This window comes from Pan paniscus, chromosome 20, assembly GCF_029289425.2.
Source record: "Pan paniscus chromosome 20, NHGRI_mPanPan1-v2.0_pri, whole genome shotgun sequence".
In the NCBI taxonomy this organism is placed as follows: Eukaryota; Metazoa; Chordata; class Mammalia; order Primates; family Hominidae; genus Pan; species Pan paniscus.
In genome coordinates this window covers 54,008,822-54,024,074 of record NC_073269.2, presented here as the reverse complement: position 1 = coordinate 54,024,074, position 15,253 = coordinate 54,008,822, and the positions used below count along the sequence as shown (strand labels likewise).

General features: G+C 51.0%; 1 protein-coding gene across 2 annotated transcripts; it reads right to left on the bottom strand.

Moving 5' to 3' along the window:
- Positions 1-6,532: 6,532 nt before the first annotated feature.
- Positions 6,533-14,815, bottom strand: TPRX2 (tetrapeptide repeat homeobox 2). Of its 2 annotated transcripts, none has more exons than XM_055103496.3 (3): positions 10,653-14,815; positions 9,447-9,616; positions 6,533-8,334 (listed from the first exon to the last, which is right to left on the bottom strand). In XM_055103496.3, exons 1-3 carry the CDS (start codon positions 10,675-10,677, stop codon positions 8,176-8,178), a joined length of 354 nt encoding a protein of 117 aa, XP_054959471.2. In that variant the 5' UTR covers positions 10,678-14,815; the 3' UTR covers positions 6,533-8,175. The 2 variants fall into 2 exon arrangements, with proteins under 2 accessions (XP_054959471.2, XP_054959470.2); XM_055103495.3 differs by having other exon boundaries at positions 6,533-8,938; positions 10,653-10,677.
- Positions 14,816-15,253: the final 438 nt, after the last annotated feature.

The following is a 15,253-nucleotide window of genomic DNA, read 5'->3' as shown; positions in this document are numbered from 1 at the left end:
AAACAAATAATCTTTTAAAAGAAAAAAAAGAATAAAAGATTTGAACAAACATTTCACCAAAGAGGACATAGGGATGGCAAATCAGCACATGAAACGCTGTTTTGCATGATTTGCCTCTAGAGAAATATAAATTAAAACCACAACAAGGCCGGGTAAGGTGGCTCACGCCTGTGATCCCAGCACTTTGAGAGGCCAAGGCAGGTGGATCACTTGAGCTCAGGAGTTTGAGACCAGCCTGGCCAACATGGTGAAACCCTGTCTCTACTAAAAATACAAAAATTAGCCGGGCGTGGTGGCGGGTGCCTGTAGTCCCAGCTACTCGGGAGGCTGAGGCAGGAGAATGGCGTGAACCCGGGAGGCGGAGCTTGCAGTGAGTTATGATCCTATCACTGCACTCCAGCCTGAGCAACAGAGCAAGACTGTCTCCAAAAAAAAAAAAAAAAAAAGTATATTTTCTAGCTGTTTGGCTTTAGCTTAAATTACACAAGTGGAAAGAAATATGTTGCCTCTGTGTCTTTTCCATGTTTTTCTCCCACTCGAATGTGGGGTGTCTCTCCCCCATCCCACCTGGAGGTCTCTTGTATGGGAGGAACCAGCTGGTCTAGGTGGCTCCTGGGACACCCCAGGTCCAAGCTCTGGCTGGCCGCTCCCTGGGCTGGAACAGTGATGTATTGTTGCCCCCTGGTGGCCACGGAGCACCACAACAGATATGTGGAAGCCGAGGACTCTCCCAGTTCTGGGGGTGCCCCTGAATGAACCCCATCTCTGATCTGACCCCACTGTGTCTCTAGAGATACAACTGCATCTCAAAGTAGCAACAATAAAAACCCACAATATCCTTAAGTTATTTCCTGTCAGGCATTTTCTTTAGAAGAATTTCAGGGAAGCAGTCTGAGGTTTTTTGCTGTTTTGGGGGGATATTCTTGAGATGGAGTCTTGCTCTGGCATCCAAGCTGGAGTGCAGTGGCACGATCTCAGCTCATTGCAACCTCCGCCTCCCGGATTCAAGCGATCCTCCTGCCTCAGCCTCCTGAGTAACTGGGACTACAGGCGCCAGCCACCATGCCAGGCTAATTTTTGTATTTTTAGTAGAGACGGGTTTTCACCATGTTGGCCAGGCTGGTCTCAAACCCCTGACCTTAAGTGATCCGCCCTCCTCGGCCTCCGAAAGTGTTGTGAATACAGGCGTGAGCCACTGCACCCGGCAGAAACAGTCTGTTAAAATGGGAGTTTGGAAAAAAATTTTTTTTGAGGCAGGGTCTTGCTGTGTCATCCAGTCTGGAGTGCAGTGCTACCACCACAGCTCACTGCAGCTTCCACCTCCCAGGCTCAAGTGATCCTCCCGCCTCAGCCTTCCAAGTAGCTGAGACCACAGGTAGTGCCACCACACCTGGCCAAATTTTTAATTTTTTGTAGAGACGGGGTCTTACTATGTTGCCCAGGCCAGTCTCGAACTTCTGGGTTCAGTCCATCCTTCCACCTCGGCTTCCCGAGATTAGAAAGCGTGAGCCACCTCCTTACCTGGCCTTGAAAACCCTTTTTTTTTTTTTCTAGACAGAATTTCTGTCACCCAGGCTGGAGTGAAGTGGCACAATCTCGGCTCACTGCAACCTCCACCTCCCGGGTTCACGCCATTCTCCTCCCTCAGCCTCCCAAGTAGCTGGGACTACAGGTGCCCGCCACCATGCCTGGCTAATTTTTTGCATTTTTAGTAGAGACGGGGTTTCACCATGTTAGCCAGGATGGTCTCGATCTCCCGACCTCGTAATCCACCCACCTAGGCCTCCCAAAGTGCTGGGATTACAGGCGTGAGCCACCATGCCCAGCCGAAAACCCTTTTTAACTAATGAATTTACTGGTGGCTACTATATTTATTTGGTATAAAAATAATGACCATTCACAGGCTGGGCGCAGTGGCTCATGCCTGTAATCCCAGCACTTTGGGAGCCGAAGCAGGCAGATAACCTGAGGTCGGGAGTTGGAGACCAGCCTGACCAACATGGAGAAACCCCGTCTCTACTGAAAATACAAAAATTAGCTGGGCATGGTGGCTCATGCCTGTAATCTCAGCTACTCGAGAGGCTGAGGCAGGAGAATCACTTGAACCGGGAGGCGGAGGTTGCGGTGAGCCAAGATCAAGCCACTGCACTCCAGCCTGGGCAACAAGAGCAAAACTCCATCTCAAAAATAAATAAATAAATAATAAATAAAATAATGACCATTCACATCTTTCTCTTTATGGCATTTGATTTTATCTAGATGGATTTCTGTGAAAGGGACAATCAGATAAGGCAATTTTGAGTTTTCTTTTACTAAAATAGTTTTGTTTGTTTGTTTGTTTGTTTGTTTTTGAGACAGTCTCGCTCTGTCACCCAGGCTGGAGCGCAGTGGCGCAATCTTGGCTCACTGCAGCCTCCACCTCCCCAGTTCAAGTGATTCTCATGCCTCAGCCTCCTGAGTAGCTGGGATTACAGGCACCCGCCATCACGCCCTGCTAATTTTTTTATTTTTAGTAAAGATGGGGTTTCATCATGTTGGCCAGGCTGGTCTCAAACTCCTGAACTTAGGTGATCCACCCACCTCGGCCTCCCAAAGTGCTGGGATGACAGGCATGAGCCACCACAGCTGGCTTTGGTGTCTTCTTAATAATGACAGTTAGGCATCAACTCCCAGGAGTTTGTCTACTCCACGGCAGGGATTTGACTGAGAACAGCAGTACTCAAGCTTTGCACACTGGAATTGCCTCAGAGCTTGAAAACATACTGGTGCCCCACCCCACCAACCTCACTATTTTTTTTTTTTTAAGAGATGGGGCAGGCCAGGTGCCGTGGCTCAAACCTGTAATCCCAATGCTTTAGGAAGCTAGATGGGAGGATCGCTTGAGCCCAGGAGTTCGAGACCAACCCAGGCAACATAGCAAGACTCCATCTCTACAGGAAAAAAATTAAAAATTAGCCTGGCTTGGTGGCACATGGCTGTAGGCACAGCCACTAGGGAGGCTGGGATGAGAAGACTGCTTGAGCCTAAGAGTTCAGGGTTGCAGTGAGCTATGATCACACCACTGTACACCAGCCTGGGTGACAGAGTGAGACCCCATCTCAAAAAAAGAAAAAAATCAGGCCAGGTGCGGTGGCTCATGCCTGTAATCCCAGTACTTTGGGAGGCCGAGGCGGGCAAATCACCTGAGATCAGGTGAGGTCAGGAGTTCGAGACCAGTCTGGCCAACATGGTGAAACCCTGCTCTACTAAAATTACAAAAAAAAAATTAGCTGGGCGTGGTGGCAGGCGCCTGTAATCCAAGCTACTCGGGAGGCCGAGGCAGGAGAATCACTTCAACCCAGGAGGTGGAGGCTGCAGTGAGCCTAGACCGTGCCATTGCACTCCAGCCTGGGCAAAAAGAGCAAAACTCCATCTCAAAAAAAAAAAAGAAAAAAAAAAAGAAAATCAGAAACTAGATCCAGAGACCTAGGATGAAGCAGGGTGTTAAAGCAAGAGGTTTTGGCGTGGCGCAGTGGCTCACACACTTTGTAATCCCAGCACTTTGAGAGGCTGAGGCAGGAGGATCACATGAGGTCAGGAGTTCAAAACCAGCCTGGAAAACATGGTGAAACCCTGTCTCTACAAAGTATACAAAAATGCCAGGCATGGTGGCTTATGCCTGTAATCCCAGCACTTTGAGAGGCCAAGCAGGTGGACCATGAGGTCAGGAGATCGTGACCATCCTGGCTAACACGGTGAAACCCCATCTCTACTAAAAATACAAAAAATTAGCGGGCGTGGTGGCGGGTGCCTGTAGTCCCAGCTACTAGGGAGGCTGAGACAGGAGAATGGCGTGAACCCGGGAGGCGGAGGTTGCAGTGAGCCGAGATCACGCCACTTCACTCCAGCCTGGATGACAGAGCGAGACTCCATCTCAGAAAATAAAAATAAAAAAATTAGCTGGGTTTGGTGGTGGCAGGCGCCTGTAGTCCCAGCTACTCAGGAGGCTGAGGCGGGGAATCGCTTGAATCCGGGAGGCAGAGGTTGCAGTGAGCCAAGATCGCGCCACTGCACTCCAGCCTGGGAGACAGAGTGAGACTCCCTCTACAAAAAAAAAAAAAAATTGGCCCTTTTCCCCCTCTTTCCGATCCTTACAAGACAATGACATTTCTACCTGCACTGCCTCCATCTCCATCCCGGAGCATGCAGGGCAGTATTAGCTTGAACTTGACCCATTTGTCGAAGGTACAATGAACTGTTCTCATACGTACCCTGAATCCTTTCTTGTTATGCTTTTCAGCTACAGGCAGGAAAACAAGAGAAATTCTTGCTCTTGCCAAGACAGACATGGGGAATTTCGAAGGCCCGCCTTCTGAACGTCACCTCGTCCCCTCTTCCTTGGCCCAGTGAGAAGTCCAGATGCTTCCCTTGGGGATGCCCAGAACACAGCCTGGGATGATGAGGAGAGGCGGGAGAGCTTCCTAGGAGATGGTAAAATTCCCTTGGAATTTTCAGTTTCCAAAGGGAGTGAAGGGGGCTGCTTGCTTGGGTGAAAAAGGAGGGAAATTGAATGGAGAAGATATAGCCGGGGGCAGTGGCTCCTGCCTGTGGTCCCAGCACTTTGGGAGACATGGGCTGGAGGATTGCCTGAGCTCAGGAGTTCGAGACCAGCTTCAGCAACATGGAGAAACCCTGTCTTTATAAAAAAAAAAAAAAAAAAAAATAGCCAGGCACAGTGGCATGCACCTGTAGTCCCAGCTACTCAGGAGGCTGAGGTGGGAGAATTGCTTGAACCTGGGAGGCGGAGGTTGCAGTGAACCGAGATCACACCACTGCACTCCAGCCTGGGTGACAGAGCAAAACCCTGTTTCCAAAAAAAAAAAGAATTGAGGCCAGGAGCAGTGGCTCATGCCTGTAATCCCAACACTTTGGGAGGCTGAGGTGGGTGGATCATCTGAGGTCAGGAGTTCAAGACCAGCCTGGCCAACATGGTAAAACCCCATCTCTACTAAAAATACAAAAATTAGCTGGGCGTGGTGGCTAGCCCCTATAATCCCAGCTACTAGGGAGGGTGAGGCAGGAAAATAGCCTGAACCTGGGAGGTGGAGGTTGCAGTGAGCCGAGATTGCATCACTGCAGTCCAGCCTGGGCAACAGAGCGAGACCCTGTCTCCAAAAACAAGAAGAATTGAGGAGATTAAAAAGAGAGGAATTCTGTTCTACTTAATCCATTCACTTTCTGTTCAGCTAATCAGGGCACGTGCAAACTCCATCTTCATTCATTAGCAAACTAATCCGTGGCCCGGCCTGGTGACTCATGCCTGTAATCCCAGCACTTTGGGAGGCCAAGGCAGGTGGATCACCTGAGGTCAGGAGTTCCAGACCAGCCTGGCAAACATAGTGAAACCCCATCTCTACCAAAAATATAAAAATTAGCCGGGCGTGGTGGCGGGCACCTGTAATCCCAGCTCCTCGGGAGGCTGGGGCAGGAGAATCACTTGAACCGGGGAGGCAGGGGTTGCAGTGAGCTGACATCGCGTCACTGAACTCCAGCCTGGGTGACAGAGTGAAATCCTGTATCCAAAAAAAAGAAGAATTGAGGAGATGAAAAAGAGAGGAATTCTGTTCTACTTAACCCATTCACTTTCTATTCAGCTAATCAGGGCACATGCAAATTCCATCTTCATTAATAAACTAACCCATTTTCCATTCACTGATATGCCTGCAGGGCCCTGGAGCACCACCGTCCCTCCCCCAGGCCCAGGATGTGATTCTGAATCTACAGTCAGACTGGACCACCTCTCCCCCATGCCCCCAGAATGTCCACAGGGGCTCCCTCGCCTACAATAGATGGATTAGGTTCCTCCCTACTCTTCCCACACTGTCAGAGTCTGACTGGTGTGAAGTTCCGGTGTTTTTGTGTGCATTTTACTACCAGGGTCGGCTAGATAAGGAGGAGCTTTCATTACATCCTGGAGGTCTGTCCCCCGCACACACGCACAGCCGTCCTCCCTTCCCCCAACATCTGATCTAATTCTCTCTCTGCTTTGCTGAGGCTGGCCTGGCCTAAGAGGATTAGAGCATTTGCTAAACGGGACCAGGACAGGCAGGGTCAGAGAACCCGCTGTGGGGAGACCCAGGGCCAGGACGGCCACTAGGGGGCGGCAGAGGAAGCGAGACGCGGAGACGGGTGTGGAGGGCTGAGGAGGAGGCACTCGTCGGCTTAGCAGGAATCAATGTCCACAAAGTAACCATGAAGTTTTATTCATTTTTAAATTTACAATGTCCAGCTAAGCTATGAGAATTCAAAAGAATTGAACTAGGTTCCCGGAAACAAGATAAACAGATCAACTGAATCCTATGTGCAAGACAAACATATTTTTTAAAAATAAGAAATTTAAAATACCATGTAAAATATCAGACAATAATAAAAATGAAGTACAAGAAATAAATCTACAGAAAGAAGCATGCAAGAGCTCTGAGATTAAATAATAACATTTCAGCCAGGCGCGGTGGCTCGCGCCTGTAATCTCAGCACTTTGGGAGGCCGACGGGGATGGATCACCTGAGGTCAGGAGTTCAAGACCAGCCTGGCCAACATGGTGAAACCCCATCTCTACTAAAAATACAAAAATTAGCCGGGCGTGGTGGTGTGCGACTGTAATCCCAGTAAGCCCAGCTACTCAGGAGGCCGGGGCAAGATAATCACTTGAACCCGGGAGGTAGAGGTTGCAGTGAGCCAAGACTGCACCACTGCACTCCAGCCTGGGCGACAGAGCGAGACTCTGTCAGAAAAATAATAATAATAATAACAATAACAACATTTCATGAAGAACCTTTGTAAAACACCGATTGAATGAATATAAATAAGTACTAGGTCGACTAGACTTTGTAAAAATTTCAATTTCTCCCAAAAACATTTCTAAATTTCATGTCATTCCAATTAAAATTCCAACAATTTTCTTGAAGAAACTTGAAAGCTCAAGTCTGGGCAACATGGAGAAACCTTGTCTCTACAAAAAAATACAAAAATTAGCCAGGTGTGGTGGCCCACACCTGTAGTTCCAGCAAGTCAGGAGGCTGAAGTAGGAGAATCACTTGAACCTGGGAGGCGGAGGTTGCAGTGAGCCAAGATGGCACCACTGCACTCCAGCATGGATGACAGAGTGAGACCCTGTCTCAAAAAAAAAAAAATAAACTTTTATAACAGTCCTTGTCCATCAAGTCTGATTTTTAAATTGGGTTTTTTCTTCTACTGAAGAATGAATCTGCTGATGAATGTTTTGAATGCTATGCACAGTGATCTACTTAACAAAAGCAAGAAGACGAGCCACATAATAGGAGAGCCTCGCAGAATATTAACTCCCAATGGAGTTTTATTTTAAAACATCGTGGCCGGGTACAGTGGCTCACACCTGTAATCCCAGCACTTTGGGAGGCTGAGGCAGGCGGAACACTTTGAGGTCAGGAGTTCAAGACCAGCCTGGCCAACATGGTGAAACCCCATCTCTACTAAAAATACAATTGGCCAGGCACGGTGGTGGGCACCTGTAGTCCCAGCTACTCAGGAGGCTGAGACTCTAGAGAATCACTTGAACCCAGGAAGCAGAGGCTGCAGTGAGCCAAGATCGTGCCACTGCACGATAGCCTGGGCAGCAGAGAAAGGCTTTGACTCAAAAAAAAAAAAAAAATTATAAACATTTGTAAAGAAATCAACTACAAAAAATGGGCCAAAAAGACCATGAATAGTCACTGTTTAATAAAAATGAGAAAAAATTCAAAAAAAAAACGAAAAATAGTCACTATTTGAAAATGCCTAATACCCATATGAGAATTTCTCAATCTCTCAATCATCAGGGAAATGGATATTACAACCACAACAAAACCACAAGTCACTGGATCGACAAATGTTAAAAAGTCTCACAATCCTCAGTGTTGGGGAGGACGTTGACCAGAAGGAGGGCTGGGAAAAGCCCTTTACAAAGCTCTCGAGCAGCATCCACTAATGCCAAACATCCCAGTGAGCAGCGACTCCAGTCTCAGCAGAGAAATGCTCAGGCTCAATTCAAATGACAGGCAGGCACATTCACAGCAGAGCCACCTGTGATGGCTGCACAGTGAAGACAGCAAATGTCCACCTGCAGCAGGGTGGGTAAAGGGTGATGCATTCACTGCAGAAAGTCACCAGCAGTGTAGATCAGCCACTCCAGGCCCTCTGGGATCTGAAGAACTTTGCAGGCACAGGCACCCTATAAATCCAGTAATGACCTGGGGACTGAGTGATTTTTCTCCACAAAGCCATCCTCCTCTTTGTACTGAGACATCGTGGTGGAGAGTGAGGATTCCTCGAACGGGTCTAGGAGCGGGAGCAGCTTGGTGAAGTCAGGGTATAACTGGGTGTCTGGCGACAAGTTGGAGGCATAGGGGCTCTGAGGCCACAAGGCGCCTGGGGCTGGGGTTGGGAGTGATCCTGGGCCTGGCATCAGGGTTCCGCCTAGGACTGGGTCTGGGATTGGGCCTGGGCCAGAGATGGGGGCTGGTATTGGACCTGGGATGGAGACTGAGAGTGGGCCTGACATTGGGCCTAAATTCGGGGCTGGGCCTGGGACTGGGCCTGGGATCTGGGCTGGGCCTGGGATAGGGGCTGGGATTGGGCCAGGGCCTGGACCCGGGGCAGCCTTGAGGCCCTCCTGTGTTCCACACTCAGGGCCACCCCAGGTCCGGGGGAGGCTGTAGATCTTCGGTTCTGCTGCTGGGAGGACTCCCCAGGGGCCCGGCTGAGGGGAGATCCAGGAACCCCTGCCCTGCGGGAACTCAGGACCCCCAGGGAAGGAGGCAGCGGCTGCAGGGACTAGGGGCGCAGCGCGGGCTCCTCGGCCTCTCCGCCCAGGGACGCGCTGGGGCTGCTGCTGGAGCCGCCGCTCCCGAGCTAGTTTGGCGCGGCGATTCTTGAACCACACCTGGGGGGCAGAGGGGACAGGGAGAAGGTGTGAAGGAGGGACTCGCGCGGCCCGGGTGAGCCGCTCGGGGGCGGCGCCGGCCTCAAAACTCTCCCGGTGTTCACCCCCACCCCGCACCCACCATATGAGGGCCCCCGGCTCCCAGGCCTGGAGAAGGGAGGGGAAAGTAGGGGGAGGAGGGTGGGGTGGGAGGGGAGGAGCCGGGTCTGCCGCCCAGGTGCCCGGGGGGCCAGGGAGGGTTCGAGGGGAGGGACCGCGGGTTCTCACGGGTGCCTGAGGTCCGGGCACCGGGAGACCCCGTGGGGGACAGCCTGGGCCGATCATGTGGGCGAGTTTGGGCTAGCATAGAGTTGGAACAGGACTCAGGATGCAGCCCGGGTCTACACTGGCGGGACCCCTTGCGTGGCAGGGCGGGAGGTGGTCGGGCGGGCCAGGCCCCGGTGAGTGACAGCGGTGGGGAGGCTCCTTGGGGTGACTGGGGCGGGCGGGGTGGGGGTGGGGGTCAGACCTGCAGCTGTTGCTCCCTGAGGCTGAGCATCTCCGCCAGATTCAGTCGCTGGTCGTAGTTCGGGTACTGGTCCTTCTGAAAGTAAAATTCTAGCACTTTCTGCTGGCTTTCAGTGTAGACCGTGCGCTCCTGCCGCTGTCTCCTTGGAGGGTCCAGGGCCAGGGGAGGGCCTGGGGGCGGGAGGGAAACAGGTCACAGAAACCCCCAGGCAGCCCCCAGCCCCCCTAGGGACCCCGTCCCCTGCGCCAGGCCAGGAGCCCAGGCAGTGTGGGCTGGGGCGGCACCGCGGATAGCAGCCTGGTATCCAGACCAGACCTAGCACCCCTGCCGCTGTCTCCTTGGAGGGTCCAGGGCCAGGGGAGGGCCTGGGGGCGGGAGGGAAACAGGTCACAGAAACCCCCAGGCAGCCCCCAGCCCCCCTAGGGACCCCGTCCCCTGCGCCAGGCCAGGAGCCCAGGCAGTGTGGGCTGGGGCGGCACCGCGGATAGCAGCCTGGTATCCAGACCAGACCTTGCACCTCTCTGGGCCTCAGGGTCCACATCTAGGAAATGGGCGCGATAACAGCTCCTGGGAAGGCAGGCAGCGTAGGCGCCTCACCTCGGAGCAGACGGGGCTGCCTCAGGCCTGCTCAGCCCTCCCCAGCTGCCCCGTCCCCTCCCATCCAAGGGTTATAGGGACCCTGACACTTGCAGGGGCGCCACCACCTGCCCAGTCCTCTGCTCCACTCAACTGCATGGTTTAATTTCTTTCCTTCTTTCTTTTTCTTGGAGGGGATCTCGCTCTGTCACCCAGGCTGGAGTGCAGTGATGTGATCACGGCTCAAGGCAGCCTCCACTTCCTGGGCTCAAGGAACCCCCCACCTTAATCTCCCGAGTAGCTGGGACCACAGGTGTGCACCACCACCCCTGGGTAATTTTTGTATTTTTGCTAAAGAGGGGTCTCCACTATGTTGGCTCGGCTGGTTTCAGAGTCCCGGGCTCAAGTGATCCTCCCACCTTGGCTTCCCAAAGAGCTGGGATCACAGGCGTGAGACGCTACACCCAGCTGCATGATTTTTCATTTCCCAGACACCACTAAGTTCTCCCCCGTCTGCAGGACAGGAAGCCGCCCGCACAGGCCCAGCCCTTCTCTGGCTGCCCAGATTTGCACTCTGCAGCCTCAGCCACAGGATCAGCCCAGACCCCTCACACCTCTGTCCCCGCTCACCTTGGAGATGACCAGGGTCTTGCATCCTGAGTCCTGATCTGTTCCCAAACACAAGTGTGTACTGACAAGGGCTTGGCTCTTAAATCACTTCTCTGCTGTGCCCACCCTGGCCCACCCTGCCAGGACCCTCCGTTTCCCACCCTGCCCTGCAGTCCCGCCCCCTGGAGGAGTTGAATGGTGGATTAATCCTTCATCACTGATCAGGTACTGCCTGCCGAGCTGTGCTAGGAGCTGGAGAACCTCAGTGGACAACACAGCCTTGGTTTCACCCTCATGGGCCCTAGCCCAGGTGAGGTGGCATTCCACATGGGATCGGGGGAGTCAACATCATGACCTGTGGTTGGGGTCCCCATCTCAGGAGAGGCACTGCCAGCCAGCCCCCAGGAGTCATCCTTATTCCTTCCCAGGGCTGGGGCCCCACATGATCAATGCCAGCGAGTCTACCCACTCCTCCCGGCTCCCGGGCTGCCCGCCTTGTCCAGTCACCATCCCTCTCTCCTGGATGACCCCACCACCTCCTCTTTGGTCCTTTGAGGCCACTCTGGCCCCTACTATTCATTCTTGAAGTTTCCTGCTCCCCCAACCAGGAGGGGACACAGGTCTGATGGACATTTCCATGGACTGCTGCTGATGTATGCAGGGGACCCATTACCTTGGTTCACACAAGTCAGGTCCCTCAGAGATGCATCTGCTGTGTCAGACCCCTGGCTGCCCTCATCTCCTCATAGCAGGACCCACATGGGTTCAGGGGTCAAGGAGATTGACAAGGCTTATGATCCAGGAAGCTAAAAATGACTCATGCAAGGCCGGGCGCGGTGACTCACGCCTGTAATCCTAGCACTTGGGGAGGCCGAGGCGGGCAGATCGCCTGAGGTCCGGGGTTCGAGACCAGCCTGGCTAACATGGCAGAACCCCGTCTCTACTAAAACTACAAAAAGAATAGCTGGGCCTGGTGGCAGGCACCTGTAATCCCAGCTACTTGGGAGGTTGAGACAAGAGAATCACTTGAACCTGAGAGGCAGAGGTTGCAGTGCAGCCTGGGTGACAGAGGGAGACTCCGGCCCCCTCCCAAAAAAAAAAGAAAAAGAAATGACTCATGCAATCAATTTCAAAATTCAATAAAACGTAGACATTGTTACCACGGGCCTCGCTCATTGTTTTCACCTGCTACTTAGAGTTCTATTGTAGAAAGCAGCATCCCCAGCAATGATTCCTCATCGCACACGTTGTCCGGCTTCATCTACAGGACATGCTGGGAACACAGTAGTGACCACAGAGATTTTGCACTGTGGCTGTTTATTTGGCCAATAAAGACATAAGCAGATGAACAAGCTCACTGGTACTATTTTGTGAAGATAGACATTTAAATATAAGAAAGTTCTGCCGGGCGCAGTGGCTCACGCTTGTAATCCCAGCACTTTGGAAGGCCGAGGTGGGTGGATCACCTGAGGTAGGGAGTTCGAGACCAGCCTGACCAACATAGACAAACCCCATCTCTACTAAATATACAAAATTAGCTGGGCATGGTGGCACATGCCTGTAATCCCAGCTACTTGGGAGGCTGAGGCAGGAGAATTGCTTGAACCCAGGAGGTGGAGGTTGTGATGAGCCAAGATCGTGCCATTGCACCCCAGCCTGGGCAACAATAGTGAAACTCTGTCTCAAAATAAATAAATAAATAAATATAAACTGAAACAAAACAGTGGCTGGGCATGGTGGCTCATGCATGTAATCCCAGGGCTTTGGGAGTCAAGGGGGGGAAGATCACTTGAGGCCAGGAGTTCGAGACCAGCCTGGGCAACATAGCGAGACCTTATCGCTACAAAATATATTAAAAAAAAAAAAAAAAAACTAGCCAGGTGTGGTGGTATGCACCTGTAGTCCCAGCTACTTGGGCTGCTGAGGGGGGTGGATCGCTTGAGCCCAGGAATTCGAGGCTGCAGTGAGCCATGATCAAACCACTGCACTCCAGCCTGGGTGACAGAGTAGAGACCCTGTCTTGGAAATAGATAAATAAATAAATTATAAAACAAATAGATGGTATGTTTACAAGTTCCCTGCACGCTCTTAAAAGGTTGCTTAGTATCTCATTGTGGCATTCTTCCATCATTGTATCTATATTCTGCTTCCTTTCTGGAAACATTTTACCGTAATTGCACATTTTGTTCGGCTTTTAGGTGGCTGGGAACACATTATTCACCAAAGCAGATGATGGCCCTGCTGTCAACAGGAATGATCTCACAGTTTTCTTGGTCTATAAGATGTGAGTAGATTGTCCCCCTCTCTATAATTTCTAAAATAAATTAAATGTAAAACTTTGCATATTCGAGGCCAGGCGTGGTGGCTCGTGATTGTAATCCCAGCACTTTGGGAGGCTGAGGCGGGCAGATCAAGAGGTCAGGAGTTTGAGACCAGCCTGGCCAACATAGTGAAACCCCATCTCTACAAAAAAATACAAAAAAATAGCTGGGCGTGGTGGCGGGCACCTGTAACCCCAGCTACTTGGGAGGCAGAGGCAGGAGAGTTGCTTGAACCCAGGAGGCAGAGCTTGCAGTGAGTGGAGATCACGGCATTGCACTCCAGCCCAGGCGACAATTCGAGACTCTGTGAAAAAAAAAAAAAAAAACTTTGTGTATTCGATTGGCAAAGATTAAGACGAGAGACTCTAGCTGGGCTTCGTAGGTGAACGGGTAGGGAATCTGATTATTTCCCCAGAAATGGTTTTGGAGCATAGGTTGTTGTTTGTTTTTGTTTTTGTTTTGTATTTTTGGTTTTGAGACAGGGTCCTGCTCTGTTGCCCAGACTGGAGTACAGTGGCAACAGGTCAAGGTCACTGCAGCCTTGACTTCATGGGCTCAAGCATTCCTCCCACCTCAGCCTCCCAAGTTGCTGGGACTACAGGCACCCACCACCATGCCCAGCTAATTTCTTTTATTTTTTGTAGAGACAGGGTTTTGCTCTGTTGCCCAGCCTGATCTCCAGCTCCCGGGCTCAGGCGATCCTCCTGCCTCAACCTCCCAAATTGCTGGGATTGTAAGTGTGAACCACCATGCCCAGGTGGTTGGTTTTTAAGACTGACTTGGTGAAACCTGTCAATGTTGATCAGCTGAAGACCATCAGAGGGACACCAGTAGTCAAGCAAAGTTGGGTTTATTGTCTTGTTGCAAGAAGGAGGAACACAAAGGGAACCTTTGGGGCCTCTCAGTAAGAGGGTGTTTGAAAGGATGTTTTAGATTGATGTGAAAGGAATTGTGGCTTTTGCCCTTGCTTTTTTTTTTTTTTTTTTTTTGAGACGGTGTCTGGCTCTGTTGCCGGCGCGATCTTGGCTCATTGCAGCCTCTGCCTCCCGGATTCAAGCGATTCTCCTGCCTCAGCCTCCCGAGTAGCTGGGATTACAGGCGCCCACCACCACACCGAGCTAATTTTTGTATTTTTAGTGGAGATGGGGTTTTGCCATATTGACTAGGCTGGTTTCAAACTCCTGACCTCAAGTGATCCGCCCACCTTGGCCTCCCAAGGTGCTGGGATTACAGGCATGAGCTACCGCGCCCGGCTGCCCTTGCTTTTAATGGCAAATGTTATAGGATTTGAGCTTGTTTGATAATTTTGGAAAGGATTCAAAACAGAGTGACTTTTATACCTAAAAGAATGCAAACCAAAAAAAATATTTAAAAACAGGAAAAAAAAAGAATTTAAATCAGGGAAGTGAACAAATATTTGTGCACTAATGTTCATAGCAGCATCTTTTACAATAGCCAAAAGGCTGAAACAACCCAAATGTCTATCAAATGAATGAACAAAATGTGGTCTATCCATGCAATGGAATATTCTTCAGCCTTAAGAAAGAAGTTCTGGCACAGGCTACAACCTCCATGAACCTAGAGAGTATTTATGCTAAATGAAATAAGCCAGGACAAATATTGTATGAGTCCACTCCCAAGAAATATCTAACATAGACAAATTCATAGAGACAGAAAATAAGTTAGAGGTTCCCAAGGGCTGGGGATGGGGAGAATGAGGAGTTCAATATTTGATAGGTACAAAGTTTCAGTTTGGGGCCGGGTGCCCTGGCTCACGCCTGTAATCCCAGCACTTTGGGAAGCTGAGGCGAGTGGATTGCTTGCCCAAGAGTTCCAGACCAACCTGGGCAACATGGTGAAACTCCGTCCCTACTAAAAATACAAAAATTAGCCAGGCGTGGTGGCGGGCACCTGTAATCCCAGCTACTCGGGAGGCTGAGGCAGAAGGATCACTTGAGCCCGGGAGGTAGAGGTTGCAGTGAGCCAAGGTAGCACCACTGCACTCCAGCCTGGGCGACAGAGTGAGATCCTGTCTCTAAAAACATAAAAGTAAATAAATAAAGGTTAGGATGGTAAATTGTATGTTATGCCTATTTTACTGCAGTTTTAACAAATAAGAAAAGTGGTTTTGCTCTGGGTTCGATGCTGTCGGGAAAAGAGGGTCACTCTGATTCTCTTACCTTGAAGGTAAGGAGGATGAGGAGTGCCCAGAACTAGGGTTTTTGTCTAGAAACAGTGTCACTTGTATTCGACAGAATAGGAGGACACGGATCTCTTTTGTGGTTTGAACAACATGTTTTT

Bases quoted from the DNA above. Each gene is read 5' to 3' on its own strand.
- TPRX2 (XM_055103495.3), bottom strand. From the start codon at position 10,677: ATGCAAGACCCTGGTCATCTCCAAG. The intron at 9,617-10,652 runs GTGAGCGGGGAC...TCCCGCCCCCAG, and splicing joins AGACCCTGGTCATCTCCAAG to GCCCTCCCCTGGCCCTGGAC. The intron at 8,939-9,446 runs GTCTGACCCCCA...TCTGCCCCCCAG, and splicing joins TCAGGGAGCAACAGCTGCAG to GTGTGGTTCAAGAATCGCCG.